This window comes from Magnolia sinica, chromosome 17, assembly GCF_029962835.1.
Source record: "Magnolia sinica isolate HGM2019 chromosome 17, MsV1, whole genome shotgun sequence".
Lineage (NCBI taxonomy): Eukaryota > Viridiplantae > Streptophyta > Magnoliopsida > Magnoliales > Magnoliaceae > Magnolia > Magnolia sinica.
Window position 1 is genome coordinate 10,038,144 of NC_080589.1, and position 21,220 is coordinate 10,059,363.

The 21,220-nt window shown below is 39.4% G+C and overlaps 1 protein-coding gene across 5 annotated transcripts; it reads left to right on the top strand.

Annotated features, from left to right (window-relative positions):
* The first annotated feature begins 715 nt into the window (after nucleotides 1-715).
* On the top strand, nucleotides 716-21,220 carry LOC131230679 (uncharacterized). Of its 5 annotated transcripts, none has more exons than XM_058226585.1 (5): nucleotides 716-836; nucleotides 18,782-18,993; nucleotides 19,403-19,501; nucleotides 19,590-19,741; nucleotides 20,550-21,220. In XM_058226585.1, the coding sequence occupies exons 2-5, from the start codon at nucleotides 18,784-18,786 to the stop codon at nucleotides 20,929-20,931; spliced, it is 843 nt and encodes a 280-aa protein (XP_058082568.1). In that variant the 5' UTR covers nucleotides 716-836; nucleotides 18,782-18,783; the 3' UTR covers nucleotides 20,932-21,220. The 5 variants fall into 5 exon arrangements, with proteins under 5 accessions (XP_058082568.1, XP_058082572.1, XP_058082570.1 ...); XM_058226589.1 differs by having other exon boundaries at nucleotides 724-836; nucleotides 18,782-18,954; XM_058226587.1 differs by lacking the exon at nucleotides 716-836 and adding an exon at nucleotides 3,377-3,506.

A 21,220-nucleotide genomic window follows, 5' to 3' on the forward strand; every position in this document is an offset into this window, starting at 1 on the left:
CACCCAAGTTGCATCCATAGTTAGAATACTTAGGCACTTCTATTAGAATAAAAATGATCTATGGAAAAGGCTTATGATAAATCCAACCTGCCCACCTATTGTTTCAGCTAGACCAAAATGAAGGTGCACTTAAAACTCAAGGAGGCAATATTAGAAGAATTAGTGGGGATGGAAGGACTAATATATTGAAACATTTGGAAGTTTTATATGACTAATTTTATATGTTTTCAGTCCATCCTATCTAGTGGGGGATGGACTATAAACATCACGGTGTACCCATGAAGATTTCAACAGGATTGAATCCCCATCGTTTCCTCTCACCTGCCTTAATCTTGCTATTTTGTGTCATGTCCTAAAAAGCGCTAACAAAATGGATACACAGATCAGATTTATAACAAACGTCGAGATGGACCCCACTTACCTTCCCAGCTAAGGAACTTCCTACCAAAGTCTTTTGCAGGCAATCAGCGTCCCTTATTATATATATATTTTTTCTGATGAATATAAACCGTTGACTGGCCTGTTGATTTATGGTTTATTGATTAGGAAGTCATAAGATTTTCTAATCCCAAAGAATTTGGCAGCCACCTTCACCGTTGTATTCTTTGATGTCAACAGCTTGAATCAAGACATGGTCCAGATCCAACGGATATAGTTGGACTATAAATACATCCGGATGCGTTAGGCAAACCTCCTCCTGTCATTGCTTCACCTGCAAGCAACGGCCTTGGCTGCTCTTATAGGGCTGCCAAACCCATTGACTCTCTCCTCGTTCTTCGTGTACCCTCGTCACCCTTCTCGATGTGCGCATAGCCCGCTTAATCTCTCAGATCTGGGTGCGTGCAGGAGCGGATTGGATAATAAATACTTCGGTAGCCAAAACGCTACGGAAGTGACGTGGTGAAATGCAATTGGTTGGACACTAATAACATGTTCCCTCATAATCAATGCTCTTATCCTTTTTGGCCGGTCGGATTGAAAAGGACTGAATGATATTGGAAGGGATAGGAAGTTAAATCTCGGATTTGTCAGGCCTGCCAAACAGAGTCGGTGATCCGATCCTAATTCCATGGATATTAAGACAATCCACTACAACACCATCATTACCTTCACCTTAATTAGTTCAAATTTGCTTGGGACGTGTTTAGTTTGAGGGATGAGATGGAAGGTTTAATCCCGCGATTGGCAATCCAGGGATAGAGCAATCCCAAGGATCTCAAGACAATCCACTACCAACACCATCGTTACCTAGAAATCCGTGCCATCCAACCTAAGTACCATTCAATCCCTTCCAATCCACCCAGCCAAATGAGCCCCCGTAGTTCTATTAGATGTCTTTCTCCGTTTGCCTGTGGACACACTCGACCACATGATGGTAAACTTTATTTTCAAGTTTTTAGTTTTTTCTCTGCTCGCTGAAGTGACGCTACTACTTTCCATAGGCACCACTATAATGCATGTATTGTATCTACACCGTCTATCCATTCCGTGATATCATTTTAGGCCATAATTCAAAAAGTGAGAAAGAATTTTGTGATATCATTTTAGGCCATAATCCAAAAGGTGAGAAAGTTCCAAATTTCAAGTGCATCCCATTGTAGAAAACAATAGAAATTGAACGCATACCATTAAAACCTTTTTGAGCCATAGAAGCTTTCGATCAAGTTAATATTTATGCTTTACCTTATTTCATGTCTTTTTCAACTTATAAAAAAGTTAGATATCAAATAAACATTATAGTCGGCTCTAGGAAGGTTTCAACGGTAGCAGTCACCTCCTACTGTTTTCTATGGTGGGGTCCACTTGAACTTTGGATCTGCCTAATTCTTTTGCTCACTCCCTGAAATGATCCCTCCAAATGAATGGATGGTGTGGATACAACACATAAATCATGGTGGGCCCAAAGAACTTGGTGACGTGACATCCGTCAGGTTCAGAAGCCAACCAGCTTCCTTTTCCAATCCGTTTCCAATTGCGGCCAAAGCCATCTGCATGAACTTCCTTCCACGGCAAGCTAGGTGGGGCACACAGTGATATTTGTGAGAAATTCACTCTGTCCCTCGTTTTTTTCATATCATCTGATTGAAAATTTCCTGGGTCCACCATGACATGTATTTGTCATCCATATGGTTCATGAGGTCATTCCTACTGGGATGAACTGAAATTATAAAAACATTAACATAATCCAAAGCTTTTGTGGCCACTTGAATATTTCAATGGCGGAAACTTAATCTTCACCTTTTCCTATCATGTGGCCCACTAGAAGTTTGGATCAATATCATTGCTAGGTTTATGTTGTAACATAATCTAGAAAAACTGATGGCCAGGATAGATTTATCAAAAACATTATGGTGGGCGCCACATAGACATGTTACTACTTTTAATACTCATGTGACCGCATTTTTGTAATTTGGATGACGGGACTTTTAATTCTTTAAATTAAATAGAGTTGGGGGCGCCGGTTGGCTACTGAACCAGACGGTAACTATTCTTGCTACCGATGTCTCGTCACCACGTTCTTTGGGCCCAACATGATGTATGTGTTGTATCCATACCATCCATCCATTTTGAGAGATCATTTTAGGGAGTGAGCAAAAGAATTAGGCAGATCCAAAGTTCAAGTGGACCCCACCACAGAAAACAGTAGAAGCTGACTGCTACCGTTGAAACCTTCCTAGGGCTGACCATGATGTTTATTTGAGATCAAACCTTTCTATAAGCTAGAAAAGATGTGGAGTAAGGTAAAACATAAATATTAGATTGATCGGAAGCTTCTGTGGCTCAAAAAGGTTTTAATGGTAGACATTCAATTTCTATTGTTTTCTATGTTGGCATGCACGGGGAATTTGGATCTTTCTCACTCTTTGCATTATTCCTTAAAATGATATCACGAAATGGATGGATGGTGTGGATACAATACATACATCATGTTGGCGCCCACGGAAAGTGGTGATGTCACTTCATTAGGGAGCGAAGAAAGGAAATGAGTTGAAAATAACGTTTACCCCTCATTTGGTCGAGTGCGTGTACCGGCAAAGGGAGGGAGAGAGCCGTCTAACGGAACTCCAAAGACAAGAGCATTGATTGTGAGGGAACACGCTCATGGCATTCAACCAACTGAATTTCACCACGTCACTTCAGTAGCGTTTTGGCTACTGAAGCGTTCGGTATCCCAATACGCTCCCGGTGCGTGTACCTTCCTCTCAATATCCAATCTATCTCTCTCTCTCGAGCCTTCCTCTCAATATCCAATCTCTCCAATCTCTCTCTCTCTCTCTCTCTCTGGAGCCTTCCTCTCAATATCCAATCTCTCTCTCTCCAGAAGAAGAAGACATGTAAGATTTTCTTTTTCGTTTCTTTCATTTTATTTGTAAATTTCACCTGCAAGCAACGGCCTTGCCTGCTCTCAAAGGGCTGCCACACCCATTCACCATCTCCTCCTTTCTTCGTGTAGTCTCCTCACCCTTCTCTATGTGCGCGTAGCCCGCGTAATCTCTCACATCTGGGTGCGTGTACCTTCCTCTCTCTCTCTCTCTGGAGCCTTCCTCTCAATATCCAATCTCTCTCTCTCTCCAGAAGAAGAAGACATGTAAGATTTTCTTTTTCGTTTCTTTCATTTTATATGTGATTTTTTTTTTTCCAAATGTTGTATGGTTTTTAGGGTTATCACTCGATCTATGATGGACACCCGTTTTGGACCGTTTGATTTGATTTGGATTTTGGGATTACGACCCATCTACGATGGGCCCAAGGTTTTGATGTAGGGTTTTGAATTGTTTTTCTTTTTCTTTTTTTTGTCTGTGTGAGAAATGCTATGAAGAGAAGTAGAGAAGAAATGGGGGTTTGGAGAGGGGAGGGAATGATTTTGATACCCTTAAACAACATCCCTTTCCATGTTGAAGGATGCTGACAGAACCCTTTAATCCTCTAGAATTGAAAATTTGTTCAGTGCGACAGACCCAACTAGTGGGATCTTTGTCTCCTAACTTTGGAAAATCGAGATGGGTTTATCTTGCTTGGATGGGGAATACAATATCTGTATTGGATGCACTGTTAGATCCACCGGATTTGCTCCTCGTATCTTCATCGTTGGTCCAATCGGTTGTATCCTTGATCATTCAAGATGCCAACTGCTCATATTGGAGGTTCATGCAGGCAAGGGTCTCTTTGATCTCCCGCAATAGCTCTGAATGTTTCTTGCACTTATTTTTCCAGCCTCTCAACTTTAACCTTCATCGATTTGATCTGCTGAGCTCGCATTTCTGGTTTTGGGAATCCCCAAGATTGATGCTCTCTGATACCAGTTGATATGGTCCTTGCTCCAAGAGCAGGGATGGGTGCTTGATCCTCTTTGGAGGAGATCTACTTCCTAGTACACAAGACATTGAATTGTTTAGGGGAATTTATCAATGATTTTGATTATTCAATAATTCAATATCGCTGAATTTTTTATGGGGATTTATTCAATGACTCAACCTTCTCCTCTTTTGCTCACATGAGTTTATCAAAAAATTAGTTTGGTTTCATGTCTGGGAGGTGTTCCACTGAAGTTATTTTCCTACTTAGACAATTGACAGGGAAACATAGGGAGAAGAGGAAGGATCTCGAATACGATAGGGCCCCTAAAGAGTTTATTCGGTGGGTGTTATGAAAGAAATGAGTTTAAAGAGGACATGTTGACATGATTAAGGGTATGTGGGAGAGAGCGGTAACAAATGTGAGGACCTCTAGTGGAGAGGCAAGAGCAAGGTGTTCCGTATCCGTTACGATATGCCCGTAAAGGCCAATATGTATAGGTAACGGGCATGACTACACCTAGATCCATAGCTCAAGTGGTAGACTAAGTGAAAGATACCTCGTTTCAACACTGAGGTCTTGGTGTCGATTCCCTTGTGGGGGTGGCTAACTGTAAAGTGTGAACTGACAGTGGGTGTACTAACAACCTAACAAAAAAAAAAGGGTAACGGGCATGACTGTTACGCGATACAGGGGTGAAAGGGGCAGTTAGTTTTTTGAGACCGTATCAACCGTTATGGTGGTCGTAAGGCTGTCACAGTGCATAACGACCGTTGCTCCCATAACAGTTGAAAAATGATCGCTTTTTTTTTTCCTATTTAAATTTATTTTTCTCGTCTTTTTCACTTTTTTCATTTCAAAAGCTCTCTTATATCAATTTACAACATATTTTGACCACTCTTACTATAGCTTTTAAGATTAAAATTGTGGATTGAAGTGATTTGAGCGAAAAGAATCTCCGAAGGCCTTTTTTTCAAAAATTTGAAAAAACAGTATTTATGCCTTTCTCTGATTTCTAGTTGTAATGCTTAATTGTGATGTGTAAACATTAGAGACATAATCATATTAACCAAATCACTAAACAACCCGATACAACACTCTCACCAAAGAGTGGACCGTTACACTACCATAAACATGTTCAAAACAAAAAATGAATACATATTTGAAATATTTCACTATTCTTGATTTTCTAGATATTTTTTCAAAATTTTTTAGGCAAAAGAAATTTTTTAACCGTTACGGGGGTTGTAACGGTCATTACACCCCCGTATCGACCATTATGGCCGATACCCGTATCGGTAATGGTGGTGACCATTACGTCCACTGTTACCGATACGGAATACCCTTGGCAAGAGTTCCCAATTATTGTTGGCTTGCACTAGGAGTCGACACTGAGATCACACCTTTTTCCATTGGTTATGGACGAGTTAATGAGGCATTTACATGAAGAGATCCCATGGCGTGTTGTTTGTATATGACATAGTTTTGATTGACAAGACAAGGGAGGGTAAACACAAAGCTAGATCTATGAAGTGATGCTTTAGAATCTAAAGGATTTAAAATTGGTCGGACTAAAACAGTGTATGGAGTGCCATTTTAGTAACAATACGAGTGAAAATGAGAAATTAGTTAAGATTGTTGGCCAAGAAGTTTCGCAGAATAACCACTTTTGATATATTTGGTTGATAATTCACGAGAGTGGAGAGGTTGAGAAGGGTGTTGCCCATAGAATTCAAGCATGGTGGAAAAATGGAGACGTGCCTCTGGATTGGAGTTTTATGTGATTGTTGTGTTGTGTACTACCCAATTTGAAAGGGAAAATTTATAAAGTAGCTATAAGTCTGGCCATGCTTTATGGGACAAAATGTTGGGCAGCTAAGGAACAACATATTAATAGGATGAATGTAGTTGAAATGAGGATGTTGAGATGGATGAGTGGAAAGATGAGGAAGGATAGGTTTAGAAATGAATGCATTTGAGAGAATTTAGAAGTAGCACCAATTGGTAATAAGATGAGGGAAAGTACATTTAAATGTTTTGGTCATGTACAATGGAGACCAAGAATCACACCAGTTAAGAGTGAGTCGGTACAAGTTGAAGGCCATAAAAGGGCAAGGGGAAGGTTAAGAATGACATGTGGTCTAAATCAAGGTTTGGCCCTCGATAGAGTGGAATGGTGGAATTGGATTCATGTAGCCAACCCCAATTAATTGGGACAAGGCTTAGATGGTGATGATGATGATTTGTGGTTTATTTGTTGGAAATTAAATCATTATATTCTTGAAGTTATTTAGAATGGAGAAATGTTCCAGTGATTTGAAAATTATAGTGCTCCTAGTTGCATTAGTTCAGTAACTTCAGTTAGACAGTCCAATCGATTGATCTGAACTACCATTGAGTCCATGACACATATCTAAGGCTATGATGCAAAGATTTCTCTAAGTCTATGATCCAGTCCATCCTTGATTTGGCCTTATTTTCTATAGCCATCCGTATTCCAAGCCATGAACGGGATGGCTACGGTTGCCTTACAAAAATGATTCTTTAGAATTGCAAGCAATCAATGATGGTCCTAACAAATAGATGGATCAGATTGTTAATTAGACCCATTTTTATGTAAATGATCTGGACTGTCCATATTAAAGACCATTGATTGAATAGTTCTATTTGTCAGATTAGTGTGATGGTTGCAAGGTTGCCCATAAAATGTGCATTGGACTTGGTGCACAATCTAGATCAATTGATTGGATAGTCAAAGTGTTCCAATTCAACTAAATGCAACTAGGAACATTATAACTTATAGTGGTCTGAGTGCACTGTTGCATGTCTCTATGCAATGAATCTATGTTATGTCCTCATGTTCTTGATGATATTGATTTTTATAGGGTTGTGATTTTTTCCCCTTTTTTTGAGTTTTTTAATTTTATTTATTTATTGTTGGAAGTTTCTATATTATTTTTGTTCTATCTTTTGATCTTTTCAGAGTTTTTTATTCAATCATTTCAAAAAGTTTGTAATGGTTTGTGATCTGAACTGTTTATTTTGTGGGTCACACCATGATTTTTGCATAGGGATGTCTCTGCAGTTTCTATCTCACTTCCTCTCCCTCCCTATCTTTTTTCTCCCATGCTACACGTGCGTTGCATGTGCTATTCCCTAAGTAAAAGATAATTTTCCTTTCAGTTTACCGTAGTTGATTTGAGAGGGGGGCAAGTATCTTTTATTATTGTTTGAGCATGTGAATCTATCATTCGATGTAAAAATGGGTACATGCATGCATATTCTTGTAATTGGTATTTCTTTGCATTTCTGGTTGTGCCAAAAACGACTATTTGGTTATTTTTTGAGGGAAGAAAACCTAATAGACCCAATTGCAACTGGGAAATTCAAGATACTTCTTTAATTAATTTGCAATAATCCCCCAAGATACTCATAATCTCGAACAAAATCCCAAAAGATAATAACTCAAAATATAATCCCCCAAATCAGTAAAATCTCTTTAAAAAATAGCATGATAAATATACCCTACGAATTATATGGGCATCCACTAATGCATATTCATTTATATATATTACTGTAAAATCCCTCCCCTTTTCAAAACAACCTTGCCTTTGAGGTTGAAATTGAGGAGAGTTATTGTTGTCATCAAGGTCATCACATGCATCATTTGGTTCTTCAACTGGTTTGATGAGAAACAACTTTTTCTGTTTACAGAAGTGGCCCTTTTGCCACTTTCCATCGCAATGCCAACAAAGCTCATCTGCCTTTCTTTCATTGATCCATTTTGCAGGCAATTTGGTCCAAACCGGTTTTATTGAATCGACCTGATCTCATATTCTGTTAATTATAAATGCGAAAAGTAAATGTAACCTTCAACAGGTGACTGAAAAATTAGATACGGGGGTGTAACGGTGATACGGGGGCGTAACGGCGCAAAATTTTTTTTTTGCCAAAAAAATATGAAAAAATATTGATTAAATCCGAAATATTCTAAGCATTCCAAATATGCATTCATTTATAAATTGGAACATGTTTATGGTGGTGTAACTGTCCACTCTTTGGTGAGAAGTTGTATCGGACTGTCTGATTAATTTTTAACCAGGTAACTTGAATTTGACTACAAAATTCATATATTTAATTTTTTTAAATATGTAATTTATATACTTAACAACTTGATATTATTTCTCCCTATAGTTCTTTAAAAAAAAATGAAATTAAATTTAGGTAGATGGCGTTACCAATTTGGGGCTGACTTGGAGGACCAATCTATTCTCCAAATCAGCCTCAAATTCATGTTATTTATTGTCATTATCCCACTTATAAATTGGTGGACATTTATTGGATAGTGAATCATAAAAAATAAAATAAAATCAAAAGGTCCTATTTTAAAAAATAAAAACTCACAAATTAATAATTAAAACTATTTAAGTAATTTGATTTTGGCATTGTGAGTTAGCAATTGCAGTCCATAATTTAATTGTCAAATTTTAAGTTAATATATGTCTCGTGTACAATTATTTAAGGCTTGAATTAGGAGGGACTCAGATGTAAAGTGCAACACGTGTCAAAGTTTTTTGGGCCCCACCCGTGATGAATGTGTTATATCCATAACGTCCATTCATTTTGCCAAATAATTTTAGGGCATGAGCCCAAAAATGAGGCACATCCAAAGCTCAGTGGACTGCACCATAAAAAACAACAATAATTAAATGTTCACCGTTAAAAATTTATTGAGGGCTAGAAAAGTTTTAGATCAAGCTGACATGTGTGTTTTCCCTTCATCCACGTCAATGTGACCCACTTAATAAGTTAGATTGAAAATAAACGTTACAGTGGACTTTAAGAAAATTTTAATAGTGAGCATTCTATAACCATTTTTTCCTATGGTGTGGTCCACCTAAGATTTGAATATTACTAATTTTTTGAATCCTAACATAAAATGACGTGGCAAAATGGATGGACGATATGGATAGAAAATATACATCATAGTGGGCCCCACTTGGGTCTGATCACATTGGATGGAAAATAAACGCTACCGTGCGCGTACGAATTATTTAACGTGAAAATCATTATCTTTGTTGCTATTTTTGGTGTGGTCCAGATGATCTCTGGATATAATTCATTTTTTGGGTGGTGCTCTAAAATGATCTCTGAAAATAGACGAACGGTGTAGATGTAATAAATACATCACTGTGGAGCCCATATAACTTTGATCTCCTTTGAACCGTTCGTACAACTCGGAGCTCGAGGAGTGTCAGCGCTCGTCTTTGCGTGACACGTACCTACAGCAGTATTAAAAAAAAAAAATTGGGGAGAGAGGGAAACGAAAAGAAAAAAAGAGGGAAAGAAGAGAAAAGAAAAAAAGAGGGAAAGGGGGAGAGAATAGATTGAGAGAGAGAGAGAGAGTGAGTGAGAGAGAGAGAGAGGAAGAAGAAGAAGAAGAAGAGGAAGAAGCAGCTGGAGCCGCAGCCGCAGCCGCAGCTGCTCGAGAAGAAGAAGAAGAAGAAGAAGAAGAAGAAGAAAGAGAAGAAGAAGAAGAAAAGAAAAGAAAAAAAGGTGAGTTTTTTTTTTTGTTTTTTGTTTTTTTTTTTAGGGCTCACAGCATTAATCCAGAAGTGGCCCTTTTGCCACTTTCCATCGCAATGCCAACAAAGCTCATCTGCCTTTCTTTCATTGATCCATTTTGCAGGCAATTTGGTCCAAACCGGTTTTATTGAATCGACCTGATCTCATATTCTGTTAATTATAAATGCGAAAAGTAAATGTAACCTTCAACAGGTGGCTGAAAAATTAGATGGTGAGGGAAGGGAGTCTTGGAATTGGATGCGAGAGAAAAGAATTGGGCATTGTTGCGTAAATGGCGTTGGACGTGAGGAAGAGATGAATGTATTATGAGGAACATGGTGATGTAGGATACATGTATGATTGTCATGTTTCACAGGAGATTATTCAAAGGACAATTCAAAGCATACAGATCCTAGGACCTGTGGGTTATGGGCCAAGCCCACTAAATAATAATTTCAGCAAGCAAAAATTCATGTCATTTCATTAGAAATCATCCCCACATGCACACAATCATATAAAGATTAAATCGCAGGATGTTAAGGTTGTTAGAACAACCACTTAGCACAGAATATCAACAAAATACTCATGGGCAGATTCATACACCGTAGAATTTACCGTACTCATTCACCACATAAACTATGTTTAGAGGAGATGAAGATCACGTGGGATATGGGGTGGGATAAATCTGTAATTTGGGAATTGAGGGTTGTGGGAGGAAATTGGGAGAGGGTCTAGGGTAGGTTTTATGTGGGAGGCAGGGACATAGGGTGTCGAGGTTTTGGGCACAATGGATTGAAGGATTTAGGATAGATAGGATTAAAGAGGTTTTTTTAAAGGAGTAGAAGGAGAAGGAAAGACCATACCTTGCAGAAGATAAACACGTGAGCGAGTCGCACGCCCACAAAAAGATGGAATCTCACCACATTGCTCCAAGTCTCATGGAGGGTTCTTCCAAGTCACATGGAAGAAAGAAAGGCTTCTCTTTAGAAAACAAATGTGTACTCTTCTCCCTAGGGTTGGACGTTTCCCCCCCTTAAATAGAGTTTTTATATTTAAAAGTAAAATGACCAACATGCCCCTTTTTAAAATCTAGCAAAGTAGGGGCCCACTAAGAAATCCAAACCAACCAAAATGTGCAGAAAAATAACAAAACATAAATGGACACTAAAACTGAAAAGGACTTGATCACATGGTGGGCCACCATGTGATCAGAGCCCACCATGTGATCAGACGTGATCCAACGGTCGGATCTCAACCAAAACTCTCAAAAACTATCCTGGCACTCCAAATAATGCAGCTCGTGTGCATCCTCCTAGTCTGGGGCCTTCATAATGCACATCCTATGCACATGGGGTCTTCAAAGTGGCCCACGGGCCAGGCCCAAGTAGCGATCACCCAAATAAAGTGTGGGCTGGGTTGGCCAAGGCCTGGGGCTCTCCTACGGCGATGCTGGTACACTCTGATGTCCGCATCACATGGTCATGGGAAAATATGGTTCGTCTGAAGTGGGATGGTTTTCCAGGCATGAACAATAGGCAAATGGGTTCTTTGTTTCGGAAAGACATAAGCAAAGTAGGAAAAAGATACACGGTGCTAATAGGACCATTTCACACAGTTGGTATTAGTTGCTGTAATGGGCTGGTTTTTGGTTGGTATATTAGATAGAGTTCATCTCTGGAAGGACACATGGTTGACAACGAGTGTCATGAGTCATCTTTCTAAGATCTATTTGAGCTAGCTATTGACAAGGAGGTAAAAATTCATGAAGGTTATGAAATGGTGGGGAGTCCGTGGTTTGGGATATCAGGATGAGAAGAAACATATATGACACATAACTAGCTAATTTGATAATCTTTTAAGTTGAATGAGGTGCACTTGGATCAACTGGTGGAGGATAGGAAAGTCTAGAGGCAGTTGGCTAAGGGTGAATATTTAGCTAAATCCTTATATGCCGTAAAATCCCTCCTCTTTTCAAAACAACCTTTCCCTTGAGGTTGAAATTGAGGAAAATTCTTGTTGTCATCAAGGTCATCATATGCATCATTTGGTTCTTCAACTGGTTCGATGAGAACGATTTTTTTTTTTAATTTTTATTATTATTATTTTTTAAAAATGTTTACAAAAGTGGCCCTTTTGCCACTTTTTATTTTATTATTATTATTATTTTTTAATGTTTACAAAAGTGGCCCTTTTTCCACTTTCCATCACAATGCCAACAAAGCTCATTTTCCTCTCCTTCATTGGTCCATTTTGTGGGCCATTTGATCCTAACCGGTTCTATTGAATTGACCTGTAAATCAACATGATCTCATATTCAATTAATTATAAATACAAAAACCCCGGGTTAAGAAAAATGTAACCTTCAACAGGTGGCTGAAAAAGTAGACGGTATGGGAAGGGAGTCTTGGAATTGGATGCGAGAGAAAAGAATTGGGCATCATTGTGTAAATGGCAGTGGACACATGAGGAAGAGATGAATGCATTATGAGGAACATGGTCATGGGAAAATATGGTCTGTTTGAAGGGAGATGGTTTTCCAGTCATGAGCAATAGGCAAATGGGTTCTTTGTCTTGGAAAGACAAGAAAAAGAGGAAAACAATACACGGTGCTAATAGGACCATTTCACACATATTCGGTGTTAGCTACTTGCTGTAATGGGCCGGTTTTTGGTTGGTAGAGGAGATAGAGCTCGTCTTTAGAATAAGATCTCATGGACTGAAGGTATTTGTTAGAGGATCCTCCTCACGATCATCAATTGAGCACTTGCAAATGAGTTTCGTGGGTGCTCTAAGACGGATCTTCTGGATTGTTGGGGAAGCTTGTATCTGGATTGGCTTTTGTTTCCGTTTGTAAGGGTGTTTGATTTATGGTGGGCCTCCTAAATTGTTTAGTGACAAGAGGGTCATTGTTTTGCTTTGGGCTTGTCCGTAAGGGTGTTTTGTTTCTTTTGAATGAATTAAGGCCTTATCATCTCTCTCTCTCTCTCTCTCTCTCTCTCTCTCTCTCTCCCCCCACATCTGAAGAGAAGGGCTAGAAATTCTATAGCTAGGATCTTCAAATGTAAGTGAGTTTAGTGCATGGGTTTTCATGGTGAGTTTGGACAAGAAAACTAGCTTGTCCTGATTTCATTCCCAAAAGGGGTTCATAAACAAACCTGCATTTTCTTTTTATTTGGTGATTTATGCAAGGACCAATCTTACCATCGCAGGACTAGTGTTAACATTTGCTAAATTGGACATTGCAAAATAAAGTTAGCGACTCAAGTGAGCGGCCCCTCTTGCGAGGAGGTGGAATATGTGTTAGACATCCGTGCGTGGGTGCAAGTGTCAGCTAATTGGAAAGGTAGGATTCACCATGAACATCCCATGTACCAAAAGTAATGCTGGTCTGCTAATTGGTAAGGTCAAGCTTTTATGACAAAATGGGCCAGCAGTGGACCATATTCATGTGTATCAGTGGTCCCCTAAAATGACACAATGTCATTTTCAGTAATTATAAATATGAAAACTCCAGGTTAGAAAATTCCAACCTTCAACAGGTGGCCCCGGAAAGTAGATGGTTAAGAAGGAAAATCGAGCAATGGTCCACACTCAATTGAAGAAAAGGGCTTAAAATTCTGTAGCTAAGATCCTCCAGTATAGTTGAGTTTAGTGCCTGGGCATTCATGGTGACATTGGATCAAAAGCTAATGTTTCCCAGTTTTATACCCAAAAGGGGTTCGTAAACAAACTGGCCTTTTCTTTTTTGTCAGGGTTGATTGCAGCAATTGCCAATCTTGCAATTGCAGGACTGGTATTAACATTTACTAAATGGGATGCCATGCATTAGGGTCTTGATGCAGTGAGCAGCCCCTTATGTGAGGTGGAATACGTGTCAGAGATCTGTGCATATGACAAATGTCTCAAAGATCTTGGCCATTCATCAAGTAGGGGGTGCATCATGAACATCCTATGGGCCAAAATAAATTCTGCTAATAAGGTCAAACTTTTGTGACAAAATGGGCCAGCAGCAGACCATATTCATGCATATATTCATTTAAAATCAGCAGACCATATTCATGCATATCAATGTTAATGGATGATTGCTAAATAGATCCGGTAAAGCCGATTTGGACTGAACAGCTTACAAACAGATTGGTTCCTTCTTGTGCTTTAACTTTTAAAACACTAGGAACTCTTGCTCATCATCTTTTTTAAAAATAATAAAAAGGAAAATCAAAACTGGCCAAAGAAAGCTTTTTGTGCCCCCTTATAAATCCTCTCTTCTTTAGAAAGCTTACCATGAGTCTTCCAAAATTAGATCCATCTCGCTATCGCCACAACCAAACTGGAGGTTTGTTTTTACAAATCTCAATCCATCATCTTCTTTTCTATATTTTCCAAATGCATTTCTGTTTGATTTATACATTTTGTTTGTTTTCAATCTCTTCGTTGATTCAATCTGTGGAAATTTTGTTTGATTTGAAGATAAAGTCAAGATTTTTGGAACCCTAGGTTTTAGTGTAAATGGATTTGAAGTAGATTTCATTCAAAGAGCTAATTCAGATGCTTGTAATAGGGAGGTTGAGCTTGATTTTTGCTGAAATCTGGATCTGGTGGAGTTATTTTGGAGGACCCTGACAATGCTTGGGATATTCTGTCTTGGGTCGCGTTCAGATGTTCTACTGAATTGCATTGCAATAATGAGTCTCTAAAGAGTAAATCACAAGTATTGGGGCTAACCTGACACCATTCATGATTAGGGCCTGACCAATACCCAAATTGCAATTTCTTCCAATTCAAGTTGGATCTGTGAGGGACCACTTCAATCAGATAACTCACAAACTTCTATTCCAAGCAATAGGGCTCTGTTATTTGCTTTTAGCTTTAGCATGATTCATGGTTTTGCCTATTAGTTAAAACAATGCATTTTCCATTGTTGGTAGAGAGGATAATGAATGAAAGAAATAACCTTAAAGAGGCAACATTCAATATTTTTCTTGTGGGTAGTCGGTGGCATTGTCACCATAGGGCATTAACATATGCTTTTGAGCACGTGGGTGGTTTACATCAATGGGAGTAAGGATTGTGATCAATTGTTTTTAGGTTTTTAGTTTTTCTTTTTTCTGCTATCTCAGCTGATCTTTCCTTTGTATTTCTGCTTCTATTTTAATATAATATCATTATCTTTGAAAAAAATAAAAATAAAAAATAAAAAATTGATAAACTGCTTGGGTTTGTCTCTAAGCCTTTGTATAGGGCTGCATGTAGTAGTTATACTTCAAATAGCACAAGGCCCTGACTTGCAAAGTACTACACTGCTAGAATTGTGAACCATACTTTTTTTAGAAGCTTACAGTGGTTCAACATTTACCATGTTTCATGCTTAGTATGACCTGGGGTTTGTATAAAGCTTTGAGCCTAAATGGGTATTTGTTAAATACTTTTTCTTTCTTGTTTTTATCATTTATCATCATCAAAGCCTTATCCCTGCTAATTGGCGTCAGCTATGTGAATCCTTTTCTGCCATTCCATTCTATGAAGGACCATGTCCTCATTTAAATCATGGATTGTCAATTCTTTTCTGACTACCCCCACCCATGTTCTTTTGTGCCTTCCCTTGCTCTTATATAGTTTTTAACTTAGCAAACTCACTTCTACTGATGTGCAATTCTTGGTCTGCATACACATGGCCAAACTGTCTATCAATGTTTGAAGTATTGATATCACTACAAGTTTCGCTAGCCGGGGATACGAAAATGATATTGATATCACCGATAATATCGCTGATAATCGGAAATGCGGGGAAACATGGGGAAATGGTGGAATTTTTCAATGAAACTTTAGGAGATGCTAAAATACACATATTGCATATTTAGGAATAAAAAAATTGCAGAAAGAATGCATACATGATAAATTTCTATTTAATGAGGGCCTAAACGCATGTGTGGTTGTAAGAAACTAGTCCAACCATCCTATCTATCCATCCAACCTTTCATCAAAACATCCATCGATATTTTAGAATATCGACAACACACAATATTTCGCTGAGAAATCATCGACAACCGAAAAGGAAATGAAAGACTGGTCTCATTGACAATTTGAACACTACATACAACCATGCGCCCATAAAAAAAATGAAATGATTTTTTTAATAAACAGATTTTTGGCGATATTGATACATTGATGATTTTATTGAAATATTGCCATACACTACATTGGTGATACAAGCGACACCTGGAATTTACATAGTCGAAAACATTGGTGATACAAGCGACACCTGGAATTTACATAGTCGAAAATATTGGCGAGATTGATGCATTGGCTATATAAGCGACACCTGGAATTTACACAGTTGAAAATATTGATGATATCGGCACATTGGCAATGCTTAGTGATACATCGCCGATACCTGGTATTTCTGAGGCTACCAACGTTATCGATATAACTACCAGTGTTATTGGTATCTCCTAGCTAGAGATACGGATAATATTGGGGATACTCTGAATAATGCCGTCTATATCTACTTCCCTCATCTTCTTATTTGTTGGGGCTACTCTTAAGATCACCCGGATGCATTCATGTCTAATTCTATCGTTCCTCATCTTTCCACTCTGCCATCTCAACATCCTTGTTTCAGCCACACAATCCGTTAATGTGTTGTTTCTTGACTACCTAAGTACCTAACATTCTATCAGGTAAAACATAGCTGGTCTTATAGGTGCCCTCTAATGTCTCCCTTTATCTTTGATTGGTATAATGCAGTTAAGTAAAACTCCAAAGGTACTCTTCTTCATCCACCCGGCTCTAATTCTATGAGTGACATCCTTCTCGGCCTTTCCATTCCCATGAATTATTGATCCAAGATGTCTGAAATGGTTATTTTGGGGTATTATGTAGCCGTGAATCTTAACTAATTTCCCGCATCCACTCCTATTATTACATAATTGCATTCCATACACTTTGCTTTGTCTGACTAATTTTAAAATCTTCTTTTCTAAATTTAAAATTCTAAAGATTTCTAGAAGTTCACCTTTGGTTTATATGTAATGGATTGTGTGGTTATAGACTTATGGCCCGATTGTTACTTATTTTATAGTGCTTATCCATGTTGGGGCCTATCAGGTGCATGGGTTTGATCATCTCCATCATAAGGAGATCAGAGTGCAATACAACTGGGATTTAGGGCAAATTTTATCACCTTCTTGATTTAAAAAAATTTACCATAAATCTTAATCTATGTTAATACCAACCAATCAGTTGCGAATCTATAGGGCTGTGAGGTCGAGTCGTGTCTTCTCGTCAGCCATTGGATGAAAGATTTGCAAAATTCGTCTCGCAGATGCCAGCGCTGTAACTAAAAAGCAAAACCAAGAAGGCCGAAGGATTACGTGGTGTCCTCAGCAGTGTCTTGACGTCAACAAGTTTTGTGGGCCCCACAATGTTTTTGTATGTGTTATGTCTAAACTAAAAAGCAAAACCAAGAAGCATTTTAGGGTATGAGCTCATACCCTAAACTGGTCTTGCCAAATGAATGGACAGTATAGACATAACACATACATTATTGTGGGGCCCACAAAACTTGGTGACGTCAAGACATCACCGAGGTTCTGTGCGCACCACGCAATCTGCTTCCGCAGCCGTAGGAGTCGTAGTGGGGTAAACCAATACGGCTGAGTACTTGCCTGGAGGGCCGATTTCTCCTGTTGTGGTTCTTTCTTGCAGCCGGTTTTGCTTTTTTATTACGGCGCTGGCATCTGCACCGTGAATTTTGCAAATCTGTCATCCGATGGATGATGAGAAAACACAACTTGACCTCATGGTAGTGTTATATACGCTTTGACCCTATAGTACCACCCACCCACCCACACACACACACACACATATATCCCATTGCTCAGCTGTGCACCAGTTCTCTTGAGAACTCATCACACGCGATGTGAGCCCCTAATTTGAACGGACAACATGATGCAACACCCCATGAAGCCCCCAGGGTCCAACTTTTACCCTGATCCAAAACTTTGGTGGGCCATGGCAAAAGAAAACAGTTTCCTCCCTTGATTTTCATCTTTGTTTGCTATGGCCCACCAGAGTTTTGGATCAGGGTGAAAATTGGTCCCTGAGGGTTTCATGGGGTGCCGCATCACATGGACCGTTCGGATTTTGGGCCCATGACACGTGTGGAAAGGTGCACAAGTGAGCATGCCTCTCTCTCTCTCTCTCTCTCTCTCTCTCTCAATATATGCGTGCGTGCGTTCGTGGATAAAAGATTTGGACCATTTCTCAATCTCATTAAAGTTGAATTCTCAATCTATGTAGGTCCAACCAACCGTGATATACCAAATCAAATTGCAATAGATGATAACTCCGCAGGTTGTCGTTTGTGAGCCTAACTTACTACAATAAATTCCAACTTTGAAGCCAGAAGCTACTTTAAATGACAAATTTTGTTCTAATTTCCCCCCTAAAATGTTTGTTTGTTTAATGCTTTCATATGAATATGTTGGGATTCTAGCCTTACTTTCAGTGGTGGTATTTTTGATTGTCTTTCCCACGTGGACATTTCATCTTTGTTCAGGCTTCATTGGCAATATCAAGTGCTAGCAATAAGTGCCAACCTTCGCAATACGATCCTCTCTGAAACCACCCGTCTTTAAAATATCATTTGGCAGTCTGTCCACATATTCTTGTTTTTTTTTCCTTACAAATCAAAAAGCTCGTTATGCCCACGGTGCCCACTCTCAACCACTTAGGGAGATGCTCCGTGGGCAGCTTATCTGAAATTTATCACAAGATAACTATTGCTCTTCTAGATTAATTGGCTTTTATCCTCAAATGAGAGTATTCTTGCTTGATAAGGTTCTAGTACTCATGTTCTGTTCCAATTGCTGGCTCTCTTGATTTCATAAATAATTTAATGTCATTTTCTGTCATCTTACAGCAATGTATGATAATTTGGGAAGCCAGCCTGGGGTGCCAAGACCACCCATGAACCCCCAACCAAATCCCTTTGGAAATACATTCTATGGAGCTGGATCAGGACTCATCCGAGGTGGGCTGGGCGCATACGGGGAGAAAATCCTTGGATCGAGCTCTGAGTACGTGCAAAGCAATGTATGCAATGTCCGGAGATCAAAAGAAATACAGCCAATGGTTCCCTGCAATATATTTCATTAAATGAGTTTTTGCCAAGCACACTTACCTATCCACATGTGATCACCTGGAATATGTGTGGCACATGATAACCTGTATCAGGTGGATCCCACTGAGTAGATGAACTAGCCCACAAAATCATCCTGGCTCATTATCAGGTGGGCCACTGATGTTGGTGCTATGTGAGCAGTCTTCAATTCATTCAAAATTCTTTGTTGCTTTTACATGTGGCCCACCTGACAAGTTGACCAGCATGATTTTTGGATGAGGTCATTTCTCACGTACAGCTCAAACATCCCATATCTGTGCCAGGTTAGATCTTGTGGCCATTGTGTGGAGGTACATTTGGGCTAGCAAAGCTTTTTCCATGATATGTTGCTGTATTAACATTCTGAAACCATGTCAACAGATCAGTAGGTATTTTTCGGATCCTCAATACTACTTTCAAGTGAATGACCAATATGTGAGGAACAAGTTGAAGGTTATCTTGTTTCCATTCCTACACAGGGTAAACAGTCCAGTTCTTCTTTATCAGTGTTGAGCTGCTTTCATACTTAAAAAAGGTGTTGAATCTTTTCTCTCTGTGTTCTGTCCAGGGACATTGGACGAGGATAACAGAACCAGTCGGGGGCAGGCTCTCTTATAAACCTCCAATCTACGACATCAATGCTCCAGATTTGTACATTCCCTTCATGTCATTTGGCACCTATGTGGTTATTGTGGGCTTCGCGTTGGGCCTTCTTGGAAAGTAAGACTTGAATTTAATTGTGCGTATACACCTTTCTTTCTTAGGGGAATTAATTGTGATGCATTAGGATGTGCATGTACAGTCCTTACAACTGGAGCGACCATTTACTGATCCAGACCATTGATTAGCTTTCAGCAGCGTTGGCTACTTCCTCTGATGGAAGTTTTTTTTTTTTTTTTTTTATAAATAAAATTTAATTCTGTTTTTTGGGGAATCCCCATCAACTTCCTGCTCCATCAAACAATACTGGATCACCAAAATGTGGGCCCCACTTGTGCGGATCGCGCCAAATCATGACAATATGCTCATCCTGACATCACAAATTCTCGGCTCTAATAATAATTCATCAGAATCTTATGAGGAATTATAGGGTCTTCATCAGCAAACATACGAGTTGTTTATGCACATGATTCCATGTGTGTGGCGCCATGGTTTGGCGATGGGAACCGTTGATATCATTGAGATACACAACCTGCAGGACTGCCTTACAAAGCTTCATGATGGGAAGATCCTAACCTTCTGATAATGGCTCACAAAAAGACAACTAGGGAGACTCCATATTCAAAGGAAACAGCTCAGTGATCAAAGTGTTTGAAATATTCCAATGCGCGAGAGCTTTTGGAAGATCCAACCCTTTGATGGGGCCAATTTGTTGCAACCATCTGTTGTTTACGAGCTGTAGATCACATGGTTAGAATCATCAAACCAAAGTGCTACCTTGGAATTATAAGCAATGCGAAGTGGGGTCAAATATAATATGGAATCCCGCCAGTCTTATACCCATCACCTGTTCTTGTTTCTTATGCAGGTTTAGCCCCGAAGCTTTGAGCCTGCAGTTTTCGAAAGGATTGCTTGGCTGGTTTTTGCAGGTCGCCCTGCTTAAAGCTTCCTTATATTCACTGGGGACTGGGGAGGCCCCACTGCTGGATATTGTTGCATACGGTGGGTATGCTTTCACCGGCATGTCGCTGGCTGTTCTGGCGGGCATCTTCTCAAGATATGCTTATTACTGCCTGATGCCGTGGATGTGCATCTGCATGGGGGTGTTCCTGGTGAAGACCATGAAAAGGGTTCTCTTCGCAGAGGTAAGGAGCTACGAGAAGCATTCAAGCCGACACCACTACCTTCTACTGTTCATGGCCGTGGCCCAGTTCCCATTGTTCTTCTGGTTAGGCAATGTGGGGTCATGAATTCCAACTGCGGCTCTCCTTTAGAAACTGTGTATTCTATTGGCATCCCCAAGGCGGCCTGTCTGAATCAGACGGTTGTTGTGCACTTGTTTGGCCTTTTGGGTCGTTGTAGGATGTCGATGCTTTACATCACAAGTACAATGTGGGCTCCGTGTAGGATGGGCAGACGGTCCCATGAAGATGTTTTTTTGTTGCATTTTTTACTTGTCAACACAAAGATGGATTATATCCTTAGATTAGTGCATTGTATTCCATCCAAATCGATTTTAGCTAGTTGTGGTTTTAGTCA

Bases quoted from the DNA above. Each gene is read 5' to 3' on its own strand.
- LOC131230679 (XM_058226585.1), top strand. From the start codon at position 18,784: ATGTATGATAATTTGGGAAGCCAGCCTGGGGTGCCAAGACCACCCATG. The intron at 18,994-19,402 runs GTTCCCTGCAAT...CCATGTCAACAG, and splicing joins CAAAAGAAATACAGCCAATG to ATCAGTAGGTATTTTTCGGA. The intron at 19,502-19,589 runs GTAAACAGTCCA...TGTTCTGTCCAG, and splicing joins TGTTTCCATTCCTACACAGG to GGACATTGGACGAGGATAAC.